At 37.6% G+C, this 21,289-nt stretch overlaps 1 protein-coding gene across 3 annotated transcripts in view; it reads right to left on the reverse strand.

The window, feature by feature from the left end:
* Positions 1-21,289, reverse strand: part of SECA2 (Preprotein translocase SecA family protein) — a 64,141-nt gene that overhangs the window by 15,386 nt on the left and 27,466 nt on the right. For 2 of the 3 annotated variants that reach the window (XM_086431933.1, XM_086431932.1), the window contains exons 18-24: positions 21,126-21,239; positions 15,179-15,274; positions 15,021-15,084; positions 14,281-14,570; positions 11,631-11,686; positions 8,088-8,205; positions 7,915-7,995 (exon numbers count right to left, since the gene is read on the reverse strand). In XM_086431933.1, the coding sequence (XP_086288059.1) occupies positions 7,915-7,995; positions 8,088-8,205; positions 11,631-11,686; positions 14,281-14,570; positions 15,021-15,084; positions 15,179-15,274; positions 21,126-21,239 (819 nt within the window). The remainder of the gene's footprint in view (positions 1-7,914; positions 7,996-8,087; positions 8,206-11,630; positions 11,687-14,280; positions 14,571-15,020; positions 15,085-15,178; positions 15,275-21,125; positions 21,240-21,289) is intronic. The other variant, XM_086431934.1, reaches the window with a different exon arrangement.

A 21,289-nucleotide genomic window follows, 5' to 3' on the forward strand; every position in this document is an offset into this window, starting at 1 on the left:
CAGTCACAATCTTAGACCCATTCGAGATACACCTCACCTCATGTATTATTATATGATGTTACATGCATATTTATTACATAAGTATATAACTATAAGTGAACTGTAATCAATTGGTGATCTATACAATGCTTTAAATTGAAGATTAGAGAGAAAAAGTTATTAGATTGATTAGCCCTAATTAGGCTATATAAGTATTACATAAGAGAAAGAAGTGAAAAGACTAAAATAACCCTACAGACTTATTTAACACTCCCCCTAAAGTTGGTGCGTGGATATCAACAATGCCCAACTTGGACAAGACATCTTCAAATGAGGTTTTACTAACACCTTTAGTAAGAATATCAGCAAGTTGTTGAGAGGTAGGGACAAAGGGAGTACAAATCTGTCCAGAAACTATTTTTTATCTAATGAAACGACGATCAACTTCTATGTGCTTCGTTCTGTCATGCTGAACCGGATTTGCAGCTATGTTAATAGCTGATTTATTATCGCAATATAGTAAGAAGGGGACCGGCACAGGAAGACATAAATCAGCTAGTAAGATTTTGAGCCACAACAACTCGCATATTCCAAGTGCCATGGCTCTGTATTCTGACTCAGCACTTGACCGAGAAACCACATCCTGCTTCTTACTACGCCAAGTTACCAAGTTACCACCAACTTTAGTACAATACCCAGAAGTAGACCGTCTATCAGTCACTGAACCAGCATAATCTGCATCTGTCCATGCCTCAATGCGAAGATGACCATGATTGTTGAATAAAATACCTCGACCAGGACATCCCTTAAGGTATCTAAGAATACGATAAACAACAGCAAGATGAGATGTTCGAGGCGAGTGCATAAACTGACTTACAACACTAACAGCATAGGCAATGTCAGGGCGAGTCATAGACAAGTAGATCAATTTTCCCACAAGACGCTGATATTGGCCAATATCGGACACACACTCCCCCTCAGAATCAGCCAACCTGTGATTCTGCTCAATAGGAGTATCAGCTGGACGAGATCCAAGCTGATCAGAGGCACTGAGTAAGTCAAGAACATACTTACGCTGAGAAATAAATATACCAGACCGGGACCGGGCAACCTCAATACCCAGAAAATAGCGAAGATGTCCAAGGTCCTTAATCTCAAATTGACGTCCTAAGTAAGTTTTGACCTCGGTAAGGCCATCGGCATCATCTCCAGTAAGAACAATATCATCCACATACACAATCAGAGCAACAATTTTGCCTCGGGAGTGACGCAAGAACAAGGTGTGATCAGCAGAACTCTGATGGAAACCAAACTGATGCATGGCCTTAGTGAAGCGCTCAGACCAAGCACGAGGAGACTGCTTCAGACCATAAAGAAACCGGCGAAGACGACAAACATGTGCAGGAGAAGCAGAAGAAAGAAAACCAGGAGGTTGGACCATATAGACTTCTTCTTGAAGATCACCATTGAGAAAAGCATTCTTGACATCTAACTGAAAAAGAGGCCATCCTCGAATAGCAGCAACAGAAAAGAGAACGCGAATGATGGTCATCTTGGCAACCGGAGCAAAAGTTTCCTGATAATCAATCCCATAAGTCTGAGCATAACCTTTGACCACCAGACGGGCCTTATAACGAGCAATGGAACCATCCAGATTATGCTTAAGCGTGAATACCCAACGACAACCCACAGCTTTCCTTCCAGACGGAAGAGGCACAATTTCCCAAGTTTGAGTCTTTTCAAGAGCAGTCAACTCATCAATCATAGCTGCGCGCCACTCAGGATGAGCAATAGCATCTGCAACAGTAGTAGGAAGAGAAACAGCGGAAACAAAAGCAAGAAAACTCCGATAGGAGGGTGATAGTGCAGAGTCAGATATATAATTTGAAATGGGATAAGTACAAGTGCGCTTACCCTTACGAGTGGCAATAGGACGATCATCACAGGGAACAGACGGAGGCGGAGCTGGAGGCGAGGAGGCGAGCTGGTCGGACATAGAAGTGATGGTAGTATCACGTGGATGTCGAGTGTAAACCTGCAATGAAGGAGAGGACGAACTGACGGGGGGTGGAGAGGGAGGAACAGGCATGGGAAGGGGAAATAAAGAAGGAAAATGATCATCAGGTGAATCTAGAGGAAACCACTCAGATTGAATGCCAACGGACCCATTATAGTAAGGAGTATGCTCAAAAAAAGAAACATCGCGAGAAATGAAACGTCGTCGAGAAGGAGGATGGTAACAACGGTAGCCTTTCTGGGTAGAGGAATAACCCAAAAAGATACATTTGACGGCCTTAGGGTCAAGTTTAGAACGATTTTGGTCAAGAATTTGAACAAAACAGACACACCCAAAAACACGCGGAGGAAGTGGAAACACGGGACGATCTGGAGAGAGCTTAAAGAGGGGTGTGACAAACTGAAGAACACTGGAGGGGGTCCGATTAATAAGGTAAACAGCAGTAAGAACTGCATCAGCCCAATAGGATTGGGGCACGTTCATGCCAATCGAAATGGCACGGGCTAACTCAAGAATATGGCGATTTTTTCTTTCTGATCGGCCGTTCTGCTAAGGGGTCTTAACATTGGACATTTGATGCTCAATGCCAGACTCTAAACAAAGTTTCAAGACCTCACTATAAGTGTACTCAGTACCATGATCAGAACGGAAGGTCTTGATGGTACGACCAAATTGGGTTTGAACCATAGCAAGAAATTGCTTAAAGATCCCATAAACCTCATTCTTGTGTTTCATAAGATAAACCCAAGTGGTACGACTGTGATCATCAATGAACAAGACAAAATAGCGAAAATCAAGAGTGGATATGACGGGGGAAGGACCCCACACATCAGAATGAATTAAGTCAAACATAGCAGGTGTAGTAGGATTCATACTAAAAGGATAAGAAGAACGCACATGTTTAGCTAATTGACAAGTTTCACAAGAAAAATCAAGCACATTGTTATTATTAAATAAATTAGGGAACATGTGTTTCAAATATCCAAAAGAAATATGACCTAAGCGTAAACGCCAACGCATTACAAGAGCCTTATTAGATTGACTACTAATACTACTAAGCTGAAGAGCAGAATGGGTGCTAGGGGAATCGAGAACATCCAGGAGATACAATCCATTCACTTCACGTCCAGTGCCAATCGTCCTCTTCGACTCCAGATCCTGAAAGACATAATGAGAAGAATAAAAGATTACACTGCAGTTCAAATTTTTGGTAATGCTACTAACGGATACCAGGTTAGTAGTAAGTTGAGGAACATGTAGTGTGTTAGTTAAGGATAAAGAGGATGTAACAGGTAAAAGACCTTGACCAGCTATGGAAGACAAAGAACCATCAGCCAGGCAAACCTTGCGATGACCAGAGCAAACACTATAGGTGTGAAATAGGGAGGACATACCGGTCATGTTATCTGAGGCACCAGAATCAATGATCCATGGTGAGGGAGTGGTGGAAACACTGTGTGCAGATGCAAAGGTACCTGAGTGAGCAAAAATAGAAACCGGTTGAGATGAAGTCTCTATCTGATTGAAGAATTTTCTGAACTTGTCAAGCTCGGCTTGGGATAGAAATACCGAGTCTGATGAGGATGTAGTAACTGAAAGAGGTGTTGAATCAGTAGTCAACTGAGAAACTATATGAGCTGAAGATCGTTGAGACTGTTTACGTTGCTGATTAGGATGACCATGAAGTACATAACATCGAGCCTTCACATGACCTAACTTTCCACAATGATCACACTTATGTCGTTGACGGGTAGGCATAGACCCACTGGGGGGTTGTGTAGAAGATAAGCAAGTAAACATAGCAGAATGATCCCCTGAAGAATGAGGTAGGACAGCTGCACGACGACTCTCATCCGCTAAGACATATGAATAAGCAGTCTGTAGCGACGGAAAAGGATCCATACCCAATAAATGAACTCGCGCATACTCAAATTCGTCCCGGAGACCCGCTAGAAACTGAAAAACCCGATTCTTATCCAGAATTGACGAATATAATGTCTCATCAAGGGGGTCCTTCCAAGCATAGGATGAGGAATAGAAAGTCAGCTCTTCCCACCGAGCACGTAGCTGTGAGATATAAGTGGTAACTGAAGAGTCTCCTTGGGAAAGACGAGAAATCTCACGCTCCAAATTGAAGATTCTGACATTATTCTGACGTTGTGAGTAAATACACTTTGCGGAATCCCATATCTGTTTTGCTGTAGAGGAAAACATAAAACCAGCCGCAATGTGTGGTTGCATAGAAGTAACCAACCAAGAACGGACCATAGAATCATTAGCAAACCAATGGGAGTAAGAACTGTCAGTCTGTGCAGGTTGTTTGTCTGTCCCAGTGAGGTAGCCGATTTTCCCTTTTCCACCAATGAACATTTCAACTGATCTTGCCCAAAGGAGATAATTAGGACCATCTAATTTTATGGTAGTGATCTGAATACCTGGAAAATCAGTTGAGTTAGAGGGAAGACCACTCGATCCATTACTATTACCAGTGATTGAGGAAGAAGACGTCTCGGAAGCCATCAAAGACTAGATGTGCTTTAGTTTGAAAAAGAAACTGATCGCAGCACCCTAAAGGTGGCAATACACGATCGTAAGAGGCGTGGAAGATGATTAAACACTGTTGTATGTGACCCAAACAACCATCAAATCAATGGTAGGACACCAAGGAGTGGTTCTACCGTTGTCGTAGGCCTCAACTAGGGGTCCAGGTGCTGTTATGTGCCCCAGAACTTCCCAAACAGCAACTTGTTGTTGATGTACCCCACTAACGATGGCCTGACAGCCACAAACAACTAGCAACTGTCGTTGCTGCAGCCTCCTAAACAGCACCTGTTGTTGCCGCAGCCAAAGAACCAATCAACTGCTATTGCTGCAATCCAATAAACAGCATCTGGAGTGATCGCAGCCTCCCGAGAATAAATCTGCAATGATCGCAGCCTCCAAAATAAGGTCTGCTGTGATCGTAAACCACAAACTGCACCTCTGCAGTGATTGTAGGTGTTTGCAACCTCCAACACAGGGTCTGCTGTGATCGTGGACGCCTAGCTGCACCTCTGCAGTGATGATAAACCTCAAATAAGGATTCTGCTATATTCGCCAGACCCAAACTGCATCTCTGTAGTGATCGTAAGACCCAACTGCACCTCTGCAGTTGCTGTGGAAGTCAAACAGCACTGCTGCTGATGTCGTGGAAGTCAAACAGCACTGCTGCTGCTGTCGTGGAAGCCAAACAGCACTTCTGCTGCTGTCGTGCATGACAAACAAACACTATACTATCATGCTGTTGTTATTGTTAACTCCAAACAACAACCTTGCTGATAGAACAGCCTGATCACAGGCTTCAAACAGATCTAGAACCCCTATCGCATGATGCGATTAGGTGTAGAGTGGAGGAGAACCCCCGTAGGGGTGATGGGGATTGAAGACGAGAAGTGTGGAGGTGATTTAAGAAAGAGGAAGATGATGAAGGTGTAGCAGACGAAGCAGTAGTTGAAATCGAGAGAACCTTGCTCTGATACCAAATTGAAGATTAGAGAGAAAAAGTTATTAGATTGATTAGCCCTAATTAGGCTATATAAGTATTACATAAGAGAAAGAAGTGAAAAGACTAAAATAACCCTACAGACTTATTTAACACTTTAGATATGCATTTATCATGAGATTCACTTGTTTTTCTTCTACTAGTAGATGAAATATAGTAGATAGTTGCCTTTAAACATAATTAGATATATTTCTCGACTTATGCATCATGGTTTTATAAATAAAAGTCATGACACACCATATTTTAAAAATGAAATTTAGAAACTAGACTATTTCCTCACCCAATGACTAGCTTAGGATTAGTTGGTACGTTTTGGGCGACTTTGTCTCTCATACAATTGTTTTTCACCTTTCAGGTTATTACCCTAGAGAGGATACATTCTTGGTAGAGTACGTTGAAGAGGAGCCGTACTGGGAGGTTTGAGTCGTACTACAAGCCAAAGCTAGATTTAGAGATCGTGCCCTGCAGAGCCACTTGTCTGCCACCACTATGAACTTTTTTCCCCAACTATACGTCTTTTGTTGCTGAGAAGTCTTTTGCTTATATGTGTATTATCCTTTTGGGATTTACTTGGTTACCCCCTCCCCCCCAGTCATGTTGAGTAGACGTAATGTCGGATTTGGAGTATGACTCGTGTTATGAACAACCTAAATCCAAGATCTAGGAATCTGCCAAAAAATTGGTAACTAAAGATACTGATTAAAGGTCTCGATCAACATCACTGTCTTCTAACTTATCTTTAACAATAATGGCCGAATCTAAAGGCTTTTTGTCTTCCAGGTACTGTTTTAGTGCTTTACAGTTTCTTTTGTAATGCCCTATCTCGTGACAATAGTGGCATTCCACATCTTTCACGGCTAGTTGCGACTAAGACCGAGACTTCTTCCATCCAAAACTCTTACCTCTTTCCTTATTTCTACCACATTTTGATTCAGACTTTGCCACAAGTCCTGCATGGGAATCATCACCAATGAGACAGAAGAGCTCTAGTTACCTCCTCTAGATGCAAAGTTTTTTTCCCATATAACAAGGTCGTCACTAGATGATCAAAGGAATCTGGGAGTAATGCCAACAAAAGTATCGTTTTATCCTCTTCTTCAATTTTAATGCTAAAAGTTGCCAACTGTGTGTTTAGACTATTGAGCTCGTTGAGATGTTCTAACAGATTTGTACCCTCTTGCATCAAACTATAAAGTTGTTTCTTCACGTACTCCTTGTTCGTCAGATTTTTCCCATGTACAGACTCGCTAATTTCTTCCATATAGCCTAGGTTGTTTCTATGTTGATAACCTTATGGATGACTTCATTCATTAGATTGAGACAAATCGCACTGGCTGCCTTCTCGTCCATCTCTTCCCAATCATCATCATCAATATTTGCAAGTTTTCTGTCTATACCTACCAATGCCTTGTGAACTCCCTGTTGAATAAGGAGATCCTTCATCCTCCTCTACCAGAGAGAAGTTTTTCTTTCTGTTGAACTTCTCGACCTCGTACTTTGTATTTGTCATCTTCATGGTTCAAGAACAAGAACCCTATCTCTGATACCACTTCTTGTGTGAAAGCATAATATAAGAGTAAAATAAAGAAGAAAAAAACGAACACACAAGAACACAAGATTTACTTGGTTCGGCAAATTGCTTACGTCCACAGAGGAGAGGGAAAAATCCACTATCAACGATAAAGATTACAAACTCTCTGTCTTCTACCGCAAGGAACCTCACAGAGCAAAATAATAAATATAGAAACCGTACTCAAAATACATATATATATATATATATATATATATATATATCCAAAAAAATCGCCTCTGGGATACTACTCTCGAACCTCCACGTGGACCCAGTCGAGTAACCTAACCTGGTCCCTTTTGATATTGCCTTGCCTCTAGAAGTCCAAGCTCAATAAGAATCCTAGAAATCTCACAACAAACACCTTAGATGATCTTGATAGGGTTGTGTTGGGGGTATGGAGGTTGTGAGGGTTGGTTGGGTTGGTTTTTTTTTCCTCGTTTTGGTGGTGTTATTGTTTTCTTGCCTCCCAAATAGGAGCTTTAGGTAGATAGGCTGTTTTGTTCTCCTTTTTTGGTTTGCAATGAATTATGCTTATCAAAAATAAAGTAATAAACCTACCTCATGGCTTTAAAATTCAACAATTTTTCTTCACATAAAAAAAAAATGGACACTCTGATAAACGCATTATTAAGTTCAAGATGATTATGAAAGCCCCACTTGACCAAAGACTAACAAATACACTATCAAATCAATGATTTTTTTCAAATTACTATAGTGAATCCATAGTTTTTTTTTTGGGTACCAAAATCCATGAATTGGTTAGAGAAATATACAGAACTCCATAAGGCTCTTTGTTATGTGTACCTCTAATACTTCATCGAACTCTACAAGACTCTTTCTTATGCCAAAGAAGTATTTCTCAGCATTTATTTGGAGCGCCAAAAGCTACAGAGTTAGAGACAATTCAAATTAACAATGAATTAAGTACATCTTTAATAAAAGAAGACAAAAAAGAAAAATTGCTTTATGTCATGCACCTGTTTTACGATGGCATCACCTTCAATCGGTATATCCTCATTATTTGTAATCTTCGATATGAGTTTCACAGCCCACTCCGTGTCGAAATTGAACTTCTGAAACATCTCATCTTGTAAGCTGTTTCACAAATAAATGTGTGAGCAAATTAAGAACTTCGTGATCTTTGGCCAAAACAAGCATCCATGTAGAAGATGAGTCATTTGAATTTCACAATGACAATCAATACTGCTAGTTAATCTGATCAAATCACATTATCAATGAATGTTTTTCCTCAAGATATAATATAATCAGAGTTTCAATGGTGTGGCTCAAGTTAGTGAGGTGTCCTAACCTCAAGGAAAAGACAGAGCCTCGAGGTATGAGGTGTGAGACACAAGGGTCAAGCCCCAATTATGTGCATAATGAACACAACCTGAACTTAACAAATGTGTTTTCCTTATATTTCCCATTTCTCACCATTCCTTATAATTTATATACCAAAAATGACCCAAAATAAGATTATTTAATTCAGCTTATGCCACTTATTTGTGAAAGCTAAAACCCAACTCGTTTTCCCTGGATTTTCCCAATTAAGATAATTTGATGATTGTACTTTCATTTCTTGTTTGGTTTCTATTGCCTAACTTTCAGTGGATTCCCAACAATGGAAAGGTTCAAGTACACACGATTAATCAACGCATTACTTGGCTTTTGGGTAAGTGCCAGTGAAAATCTCTCCCCTATTCCTAATAAATGAATTCAAAATTTCATTTTTTTTCCTTTCTATCTTGGGCATGTTCTTTTCTATCTCTTGTTTACAATGTATTACAAAATCGAGTTTTCCCAATTGGAGCAACAGTGGTTCAGTATCTTGTTTTGTCTTGAAATGTTAAGGCCAAGATGTTTGAGTCCAGAACTCTCTTTTTCTTTTTTTTTCCTTTTTTTTTTAAACTGAGACATACCTATAGACAGAGAGTTTAGGCAATACCTACTTAGGGTGAGAAGGTTTGTAGAACATGTCCAAAGAATACTTAATAGTGTGAGATTTATAGAAAAAACTAAACTACAAAATAAATCAGTGGCAGAGCCAATAGCACCTTAGTGGGTCCCATGTGAAGTAGGATATTAAATAATAAACACAAAATAACATAAAACTTAAAATAAATAGAAACAAAACAGAATTTCTGTTTCAGCTTCTTCTCAAAACCAACATCTTCATTCTCATATTTTTACTTTAATAGAGAACCTGCAACTTCAATGTAGCCCAACTTAGAGTGAGTTTTGGGAGTTGAGGCAAGAGAAGAAACAACACCTAAGGTCAAGAGCTTCAAGAACCACCAAAAAATTTCTCGTTTAGGTGAAATCAAACCACCATCTCAAGCTTATAACAGCTGTTGGAGTAGTAACAACCTTAGCACACTTAATTATAAAATCCCCAAGGAGGTAGGAACTTACCATTTCTCAGAAATAGTTATTGATTTTAGAAAGAAGAAAAAATGTTTAGTTAAAAATGTTTTTAGTATTTTCTGTTAATTTTAATTTCAGAAAATTCATACATGTTTTGTTTAAGAGTTATGCTGAAATTGATGGTGACTTTGAATAAATATTTGGTTTTCTTTAGTCTTACACAAGATTTCATGAAAACTTGTAGATATTTTCGAATGATGGGAGTGGTTTCTGTTTTAATAAAGAATGATTTCAGTTTGAAGTATTTTTTGTTTTAAATTTGGTAATATTAAAGAGGTTTTGGACTGTTGCTATTTTTATTTTATTTTTTGTTATTTCTGTTTTAAATACATTGAACCAACTGAACTTTGTTTTTATTTCTGTTTTAAAACTCATTGAACTAGTTGAAATTGCTTTTACTTCTGTTTTAAACTCATTGAACCAGCTGAAAATTGTTTTTGTTTCTGTTTTAAACACATTGAACCAACTGAACTTACATATCTTTGTATGATACATATTTTAGTGACACAAACACATTAGATCGATTAAAGCTGAAAAAAATAATAAGTACATAACTATAATATTTTGAAAACCCTATGAAGAAAAGTTGAGTTGGGTTTCTAATAACATTTCAAAAACTAATGATTGAATGAACCATGTTTTTTATAAATAAAAGAAATGATTTGGTTGAATGATGGATAGTGAGAATGAATGTTTTCCACTGTTTGAGCATGTGATAAGTGACTCCAATGGTTTTAATGTTGTTGGCAATGCCACATAAGTCATGTTTTTTAAGGGGAAATTGAATGCATTTGGCTATGCCATGTAAGTCATGTTGCGAGCTATTGGATGTTCATCACACATGCATGTTTGAATTTTTTTTTTTTTTTAAGATAAAAAAATTATTATAAAGTAAATAATATTATTTATGTGATTCAATAAAAGGTTGGAGAATGCCGTCAAGAGTAACTTGTAGCCATGTATTCCAAACGTGACTAGTTACTCTAGGGTAACACCTAAGATATCTAATCTCCCTGGTGGTATGGGACACCTTGGAGAATATATCACTCGTGAGACTCGGAAAATTCCCTTCTATTTTACTAAAGAAATTTATGTAAAGGTGGTCTTTGTATAGAGTAGAAATTGTTCAGGGTTCACATTGTATGTCAGATTGGCTTAGACGCGGGGAGTTCTCCTAGGCTTGTTAGTGATCACTTTTAACTTTGCAGTCGTCAAACGAATGACCAATGTAATTGATCCTTTTTAAAGGATCTTGATCAAGGGTCAACCTAAACCAAATAAATAGTTACCCAAATGTGGTTTGACCTACTAGCCACAAAATTAGGAAAGAACAATAGGATTCCACACCGGTTAAGTACTGGGACAATCAGATACTTTGACTGAGGTGTATATCAATCGTGTACCTTGATTCTCTTAGCGACTACTGCCTTGTTTGTATTATGTTTTTTTATTTTTATGGGAAAGTACTGAATCTTATTTAAATTGTTGTTCAAAAATCTTAATTGATGTCTTATCAAGCATAGTAAGATTTCAGTTACTAGATAATTTTTGTTGAAAAATTTGCATGTTTTAATGTATAGAATATTAACAGTGCATGCTATATTGTATGTTTTAAAGATAAGTTTCTACTGGGTAACTTTGTTACTCAACCAACCTACACATAACAATGGCTGGAGACTCAGATACATTCGTTGAGCCAACTAAACATGTTGAAGTAGAAGAGGATGAGGAGGTTTATAATCATCCTTTCTGTTTGTGTTGAGAGGGGAGGTAGATATATCTTTTTGTGTATGTTAGAGTCTTTGAATCTTTTGTTTTGAGAGTATCGGAGAGCTCTTCTATATACTGACACGATGGGTCGCTACTTCTCTGTATGTATATTGAGTTTGAGAGATATGTTAATGATAGGATGGTGAGTTTTATTATTCTGCTGTCAATTATAATGTTTATATAGTTGATTATATGTTGATAATAGCATTGATCAGAGTTGTCATTGTATTATATTTTATCATACTCTATATGTGGGGAAGTCTCATTCTTCAAAAACTAACATTGGATCATGGGGATTTGTGTTAGAGTTTGAGGCGTGACAATACCTCACCATAAATCGTGTTGATCCAGGATCACCTTGTCTACCAGCTCTCCCACGAAGCTATAGAATAAACAAGACAATAATAACAAATTTAGTATTAAGCTAATGTAAAAAAAATGAAATACATAACAAATCAATTGAATTAATAGACTGAATAAAGCATTTAATCACCAAGATGGTCATGATTATTAGTTGTCCATGATGCACCTTCACTTGGACAAACACAAGCTTTAAAACTCAATCAAGAACAGTTGATGTGTTTTCCTGTTTTTTTTTAATCATTTCTTACAGTTTCAATGATAATTTCCTCAATGTTTCCAACATCTCCTCAAAATTTCCGTCATTCTATGATATTTATTTATTTTCCAATTGATCAAAATATATCTGAAATATTTCCATTTTCAGGCTAACCAAAATTTAATACCTTAATCACAATGTAACAGGAACACAGCATTTTCTAAGGTAGAATGTTCAAGGTTTTATACATTGTTACTTGTTGCTCTAGAGAACTTACAGATTTATACTATAGCTACTTTGAAACTACTGTTAATTGTACTTACATTACCTACGATCAATGTATTAAATTTCCATATGGTTGCCCATTTTGGTCAATCCAAAACTAAACAAACTTTGACAGAGTTGGAATCATTCATTTTTCATGGAAATATGGTGGAAATGATAGCAACATTATGGAATTTTTTGAAGTTTTAGGAAATAATGAAATAATCATAGGTTATGAAACAAGGACAGACTCGTGCATCGGGGTCCAAGAAGATAATGGCACTTTGAAAGGCCTAAAACTTTGACATGTAAGCACAAATTTATAATAATATAATTTTTAGCTATACTTAACTCAGAAATTTAAAAAATTAGGGAAAGAAATATAAAATTAAATAAAAACATTTGTCTACAACATAACTTAATACAATGAGATTTCTACTATCAAACCATTCTTGTGATTAACTTAATGAATTAGTGTATGGAGGATGTAACGCACTAACCCTCTTTCAAATATCATTTTTTTAATATAAAATCATTAAAAGCAAGAGTGACAATACCCTAATGCTAGAACATGTCTTGGGGTGAATCAGTGTGTGAATATGGTCCAACAAGGCAAAAAGTGTAGTGTCCTTGTTACATAGGTCATATACTATTGATAAAACTAAATAAAAGACTATACGGAGAGTAGACACGAAGATCCATAGAAGTATATTATATGCTAATGTAGGAATACAAGTACCTAACAACTAAACACAACTATACTGACACATAGAAATGAACAAAATCATCAAATCATGCCACACCAACTATATAAAAGCTATATAAAAGTTAAAAAAAAAACAACAAAGAGTACATGACATGTAGGAGGCCACTACCAAATAGACCTTTGGCCCCATCATTTATATCCTGGCCAAGACCCTCAAACATACATTCACTCATGTTTTCTATTCTTTTAAATAAAACATTGGTGTTTTTTAACTAATTAAAAAATAAATGCTTAAATGGATGTGCTAACATGCTCAAAATGCATTTTCTATCCATGCCTTTGCTGCAGTAGGGATGCCCCTAACCTTAAATTTTGTTTAGGTATTATTTTCTCTTAAATGAATGCATAGTTAATCAATTGTAACTAATTTCAACTAATGAATATGACTATTTGTGTAATTTACAAGTAGAATTGCAGTCATCTTATATGATTTGAGAAATTTTTGTAATTTTAAATTAATATCTTGAAAAAAGAGATTTTTTTTTAATACTAATTGGAGCAAGTTGTAATTAAGTGAAATATTCATGTACAACAATGGACATTTACCGTGAAAAATAAAGGAAATTGGAGTTCTCAACTTTGAAAATGTTTATCACTAAACATATAATTATCAGATACTTTAATTTTGCCCAATGTATATGTGTTCACATGATTTGATATTGATATTGGTATTGATATCGGATATTGCATAGATATTTCCACCTTACAATTTTTTATTAAATATCGTACATACAATAATGTTCTCAATTACAAACAACATTGTTTTGGGTGTCAACAAATATGTAAGAAGTATATATTGTAAAAAAGCTTATTATTAAAAACTAGGGAATTTTAATAAATGCACAAAAGATTGATACTTATCCGAAAAACGTAAAATTAAAGCACAATATCAAAATATTGAATGGCATACCCATATTGCATTTGATGCTCGGCATTTCTCATACTACTAGTTTTCATATTGTTAGTATGGGCATCTTGGCTAAAATCCTTGAATGTGTGTAAATCAGGTGCATGCATCATAAAAACCCATATGATAATGAGAAAATCCCAATTTCACTTCGGTCCTCTCTATCAATTGATGTAAGTTTCTATTTTTTCAACAAAGGTAGTTTCTTTTCTTTTTAATTTTCTAGGAGATTCAATGTTTGAGAAAAATATGTAACTTGGAGGGATTCTAAGCTCAAAGGTCTAAATATTTCCATTGACAGGATTGCATTCTATAATTGGACATTGTAACATTCCAATCAAAGTTCATTGATTACCAAATTCAGATGATAATTTCACGAAATATATACAAAAAGAAATTGTAAGTGAAATTCTGTCAGTTCCAAGGGAAATGAAAATATTTTGTCGAATTGTGTAAATTAATGTTATGCCAATGACTCACCTGGTTATCTATTCTCCTAGACTCATGTAAGGATGTCCCAATCACATGAAGCCCCCCCAACCTTTTCACTTCAGACCCTTCATTTGAACAATGTCCTTCGCAATCCTTTAAGACGGAAAGATAAGCAAATGCTATTGTAGGACCGAGAGGATAAACTTCAGTCTCCTCAACCAGAAGCTTTTCTAACTCTTGCATACCAGTTGACTGACTCATCTGTATGGACTCTGAGATCATAGATTTTGCCTCCTGATACGTCCAACCTGTCCCCTCACTTTTGCTTACATATTTAGCTGAGTAAATTATATGTGAACAGAAAAGAGAAGACAAAAGGAAAAAAAAATTTATTATTAGCCTGCCTAAAAATTAATCTGGAAACAGAATGTATTTTAATGGGTACCGCTGTAAAATTGGTGATATTAGGTTGACCCCCTTGCGAAATGCAAGATTAGGTTTATCCCCTTGTCCGTAAGTCAATGTTATTTTTTTCTTGATGATTTTAACAGTGAAATTTTGATTTAGTAATTTAAGTACTTAAAGATCATTTTGAAAAAAAAAATCAAAATTTTAACATTAAATCATCAAAAAAACGCAAAGTTGACTTATGGTCAAGGGGGGTAAGCCTAATCTTGCATTTTGCAAGGGGTAGACCTAACATCACCAATTTTAGAAGGAGGTGTTTCTAAAATACCCTATTTTAATTGATCTACGAATAAAATAATTCCATGCAGAAATTAACTAACCCATAAGTGCAGTCTTAGCTAGCAAAGCTAGGGATGATGGTCCAACCTTTATCTTTGACAAACCCTACATCAGAAGATAAAATTAAAAACTGAATGTATTTTAAAGTAATTGAAAAATGAAAGTATCCCCAAAGGAGCAATTAATAAACCCATGTCACCTTTTGTGAAATCGGTTCGCCATCAATTTCAACATTTGGGGCCTCTCTTGTCAAAAATGATAGTAAGCTATCCTCTATAACTTCTTTCGCCAGCATCTTGAATTATCACAAACAAAAATGGCATAAAGATCACTTTCTAGAAATAAAAACGAACTTGTCAACAGCAATAGGAAAGCTTTCCATCCTATGTAACAAGGACACAGAAACCTGTGTCAGTGTTTGACAGGTATGACGACTGACACAGCGCCTTTTAGAAACCAAAAAATGAATAGACATTTGTAGCCATGCACTATAATATAATATTTTAATTATTTTATTTTTTAAAATAAAATAAGAATAGAAATATATGAGAAGTAACAGAAAACATTTTTAAGCACCATAACGTAATAAAAGTAGATTTCTAATATCAACCCATGACTGGGTCTAACAACTTGATAATTTAGTTTATGGAAGATGGACTACACCATCTTTCAAAAGCAATTTTCTTTCATAGGATATTATTAAAATAAAAGGGTAACACTAGCTTACGTGTAAGATGTGTCGAGGCGTGTCCGACACAGCAACAATGCCAAAAGTGTGGTGCCCTTGTTATAGGTTCCATCCAAAAACATAAAATAACAAAATACAGTGATTTGAAAAAGAACTTTAGATAATCTTTTATCTATAATAGCATCCTGAAGACAATGTATCATCCATTACTCTTTTAAAAGGATTCAACAACATAGGCCTTCCATTAAAAAGAAGGTTATACATACAATTGAAATTTAGAGATTGAAGTTAAAAAAAAATTATGATTAATTAGCCCTAACTAGGTTTTAAAGCATTACATAGTCTGAGATAAGGAAAAGACAAGAAAGGACACACAAACTTATTTAACACTCCCCCTCAAGTTAGTGCGTGGATATCAACAACACCCAACTTGGACAAGACATCTTCAAAGGCCATTTTGCTAACACCTTTAGTAAGAATATCAGTGAGTTGTTGAGATGTAGGTACAAAGGGAATACAAATCTATCTAAAAACAATTTTTTCTCTAGTAAAATAACGATCAACTTCGATATGTTTCGTTCAGTCATGTTGATCCGGATTTACTGCTATGTTAATAGCTGATTTATTATCACAATAAAGTAAGAACGGGATTGGCACAGAAAGACACAAATCCGCTAGTAAGATCTTGAGTCACAACAACTCACACACTCCAAGTGCCATAGCTCTATATTCTGACTCAGCACTTGATCAAGAAACTACATCCTACTTCTTACTGCGCCAAGTTGCCACCAACTTTAGTACAGTACGCAGAAGTGAATCGTCTATCAGTCACTGAACCAGCATAATCTGCATCTGTCCATGCCTCAGCGCGAAGATGACCATGATTACTGAACAAAATGCCTCGACCAGGACATCCCTTAAGATATCTAAGAATGCAATATACAGCAGTAAGATAAGATGTTTGAGGCGAGTGCATAAACTGACTTACAACACTACTAGCATAGGTAATGTCAAGGCGAGTCATAGACAAGTAAATCAATTTTCCCACAAGACACTGATACTGGCCAATATCCAACACACTCTCCCTCAGAATCAGCCAACCTGTGATTCTGCTCAATAGGAGTATCAATTGGATGAGAACCAAGCAGACCAGAGTCACTGAGTAAATCGATGACATACTTACGCTGAGAAATAAATTTACAGGAATGGGACCGCGCAACCTCAATGCCCAGAAAATTGCGAAGATACCCAAGGTTCTTAATCTCAAATTGACGTCCTAAGTAAGTTTTGACCTCGGTAATTCCATCATCATCATCTCCAGTAAGAACAATATCATCCACATAAACAATTAGAGCAACAGTTTTGCCTTGGGAATGACGCAAGAAGAGGGTGTGATTAGCAAAACTCTGATGGAACCCAAACTGATGCATGACCTTACTAAAGCGCTCAGACCATGCGCGAGGAGACTGCTTTAGGCCATAAAGAGAACGGCGAAGGCGACAGACATGTGTAGGAGAAGCAGATGTAAGAAACCCAGGAGGTTGGACCATATAGACTTCTTCCTGAAGATCACCATTGAGAAATGCATTCTTGACACCAATTGAAAGAGAGACCACCCTCTGATAGCGGCAACAGAAAGGAGAACACGAATGGTGGTCATCTTGGCAACCGGAGCAAATGTCTCCTGATAATCAATCCCATAAGTCTGAGCATAACCCTTGGCCACCAGACGGGCCTTATAACGATCAATAAAACAATCTGGATTATGCATAAGGGTGAAGACCCAACGACAAGCCACAGCTTTCCTTTCAGGCGAAAGAGGAACAAGAAATAACAGAAATAGAAGCAAGAAAACTCTGATAGGAGGGTGAGAGGACAGAATCAGATATATAATTAGAAATGGAATAAGTACAAGTGTGCTTACCCTTACGAGTGGCAATAGGACGATCATCACAAGGGACAGAAGGAGGCAGGAGGTGAAGAGGCGAGCAGGTCTGGCATAGGAGTGATGGTAGTATCGTGTGGACACCGAGAGTAAACCTGTAGTGGAGGAGGTGACGAACTGATAGGGGGTGGAGAAGGAGGAACAGGCATGGGAAGAGGAAATAAATAAGGTAAGAGATCATCATAGGAATTTATGGGAAACCACTCAGATTGAATGCCAACGGACCTATTGTAGTACGGGGTATGCTCAAAAAGAAAAACAACCCGAAAAATGAAACGCCGTCGAGAAGGAGGATGGTAACAACGGTATCATTTCTGGGTAAAAAAATAACCAAAAAAAAATACATTTCACAACCTTAGGGTCAAATTTAGTACGAATTTGGTTAAGAATTAAAAAAAAAACAGACGCACCCAAACACATGCGGAGGAAGTGGAAACACAGAACGATCCGGATAGATCTGAGAAAGGGACATAGCAAACTAAAGAACTCGGGAGGGGGTCCGATTAATAAGATAGACAACAGTAAGAACTGCATCGGCCCAATAGGATTGGGGCACATTCATGCCAATAGAGAGGGCATGGGCTAACTCTAGAATATGACGATTTTTTCGTTCTAATCAACCATTCTACTGAGTGGTCTTAAAATTGGACATTTGATGCTCAATGCCAAGTTCTAAACAAAGTTTCAAGACCTCACTGTAAGTGTACTCAATACCATGATCAGAACGAAAGGTTTTGACAGTACGACCAAACTGAGTATGAACCATATCAAGAAATTGCTTGAAGATCCCATAAACTTCACTCTTGTGTTTTAAAAGATAAACCTAAGTGGTACAACAGTGGTCATCGATGAACAAGAAAAAATAGCGAAAATCAAGAGTTGATGTGACAGGGAAAGAACCCCACACATCATAATGAATTAGGTCAACAAAAGCAGGTGCAGTAGTAGTCATACTAATAGGATAAGAAGAACGACATGCTTAACTAATTAGCAAGTTTCACAAGAAAAATCAAGCAAATTATTATTATTAAATAAAATAGGGAACATGTGTTTCAAATATCCAAAGGAAATATGGTCTAAGCATAAATGCCAACGCATTGCAAGAGTCTTATTAGACTAACTACTACTATTAAACTTAGAGGCAGAATGGGTGTTAGGTGAACCAGGTACGTCCAAGAGATACAAGCCATTCACTTCATGTCCAGTGCCAATCGTCCTCTTCGACCCCAGATCCTGAAAGACACAATGAGAGGGATAAAAAATTACACTACAATTCAAATTTTTGGTAAGGCTACTAACAGAGATAAGACTAGTAGTAAGTTGAGGAATATGCAGTGTGTTAGTTAAGGATAAAGAAGATATAATAGGTAAATGACCTTGACCAGCCATAGATGACAAAGAACCATCAGCAAGGCGAACGTTGCGATGACCAAAACAAACAATATAGGTTTTAAACAGGGAAGACGTACAGGTCATGTTATCTTAGGCATCAGAATCAATGATCCATGGTGAAGAAGTGGTGGAAATACTATGTGCAGATGCAAAGGTACCTGAGTGAGCGAATGTAGAGACCGGCTGAGATGAAGTCTTCATCTGATTGAAGAATTTCCTGAACTTCTCAAGCTCGGCTTAGGATAGAGATACCGAATCCGAGGAGGTGGTAGTAGCTGCAAAAGGTACTAGATCAGTAGTCGGTTGAAAGATTACATGAGTTGAAGAACGTTGAGACTGTTGACGTTGCTGGTGAGGACAACCATGAAGTGCATAACAACAAGCCTTCACATGACCCAACTTTTCACAATGATCACACTTATGTCGCTGGCGGGTAGGCATAGACCCACTAGGAGGCTGTGGAGAAGGTAGGCGAGCAAGCATAGCTGAGTAGTCTCCTGAAGAATGAGATAGGACAGCTACGTGACGACTCTCATCAGCCAAGACATAAGAATATGCAGTCTGTAGGGACGGAAAGGGATCCATACCCAATAAATGAATTCTTGCATACTCAAACTCATCCCCGAGCCCGGCTAGAAACTGAAAAACTCGATTCTTATCCAGAATCGATGCATATAATGCTTCATCAACAGAGTCCTTCCAAACATAGGACGAGGAGTAGAAGGTCAACTTTTCCCATTGAGCACTTAGCTGTGATATATAGGAGATGATTGAAGAGTGACCTTGTGAAAGGCGGAAAATCTCACATTCCAAATTAAAGATCCAGACATTATTTTGACGTTGCGAGTAGATATTCTTTGTTGAATCTCATATCTGTTTTGCGGTCTTGGAGAACATGAAACCAACTGCAATGTGTGGTTGCATAGATGTAACTAGCCAAGAACGGACCATAGAGTCATTAGCAAACCATTAGGAATAAGTAGTATCAGTCGTTGCTGGTTGTTTTTCCACCTCTGTGAGGTAACCGATCTTCCCTTTTCCACCAATAAACATTTCAACCGATCGGACCCAAAAAAGGTAATTAGGACCATTTAATTTCAAAGTGGTAATTCGGATGCTTGGAAAGTCGGTTGAATGAGAGGGAAGACCTCCTGAACCAGTAATATCATCGGTGATCGAGGAAGAAGACATCTCGGAGGCCATAAAAAGTATATATGTGCTTTGGTTTGAAGGGAGGTCAAAATAAAAAATAAAAAATAAAAAATAAAATTATGCGGCTGCTGTTATCCTCAAACAACAAGGCTACTATGATTGCAGCCTCCAAAATAGGGTCTAGAGTGATCGTAGCCTCCAAACAAAGGGTTTGTTGTGATCGCAACCACCTAACTGCACCTTTGCAGTGATCGTAGACCCTTAAGTGCACCTTTGCAGTGATCGTAGGCCTCAAACAAGGGTTCTGCTATGTTCGCCAGCCTCAAACTACACCTCTGCAGTGATCGCAGGTCCAAAAACACCCTTCTACTATGGTCGCAAGGTGTTGCAGATATCAGAACAGCAATTTGTTGTAGTCGTAAGCAACTGTGGAGGTGTCTTGTTGTGTCGCAGAGGTAATAACAGCAATCTATTGTAATTGTAGGCTTCAAAACAGCATAACAATAGCAACTGCTGTGTCGCAATGCACTGTGGAGGTGATCTTCAGCAAACCAGCACTAAACCATCACGTTGCTGTGATCGTCAACTCCAAACAGCAACCTTGCTGAGAGAACAGCCTGATTGCAAGCTCCAAACAGGTCTCAAACCCCTATCGCATGATGCGATTTGGGTGTAAAGTGAAAAAGAACCCCCGTAGGGGTGATAGGTATTGAAGACGAGAGGTGTGGAGGTGATTTAAGGAAGAGGAAGATGATAAAGTTTGTAGCAGATGAAGGAGTGGGGGGTGGTGGAGGTCGAGAGAGCCTAGTTCTAATACCAAATTGAAATTTAGAGATTGAAGTAAAAAAAAATTATGATTAATTAGCCCTAATTAGGCTTTAAAGTATTACATAGTCTGAGATGAGGACAAGACAAGAAAGGACACACAAACTAAGAAACTTAATAATAACAGACTTATTTAACACATACCTTCGGGTTTCCACCAAGGATTATGTCCGTACCTCTGCCAGCCATGTTAGTAGAGATAGTAATGGCATATTTCCGACCTGCTTGGGCAATAATTTCAGCCTCCCTCGCAGCATACTATAGAAGAAGTAACCGAAGCAGAAATGAAACAAAATAATATGAGGATA

This window comes from Akebia trifoliata, chromosome 2, assembly GCF_017979445.1.
Source record: "Akebia trifoliata isolate Shusen 1 chromosome 2, ASM1797944v1, whole genome shotgun sequence".
Classification (NCBI taxonomy): domain Eukaryota; kingdom Viridiplantae; phylum Streptophyta; class Magnoliopsida; order Ranunculales; family Lardizabalaceae; genus Akebia; species Akebia trifoliata.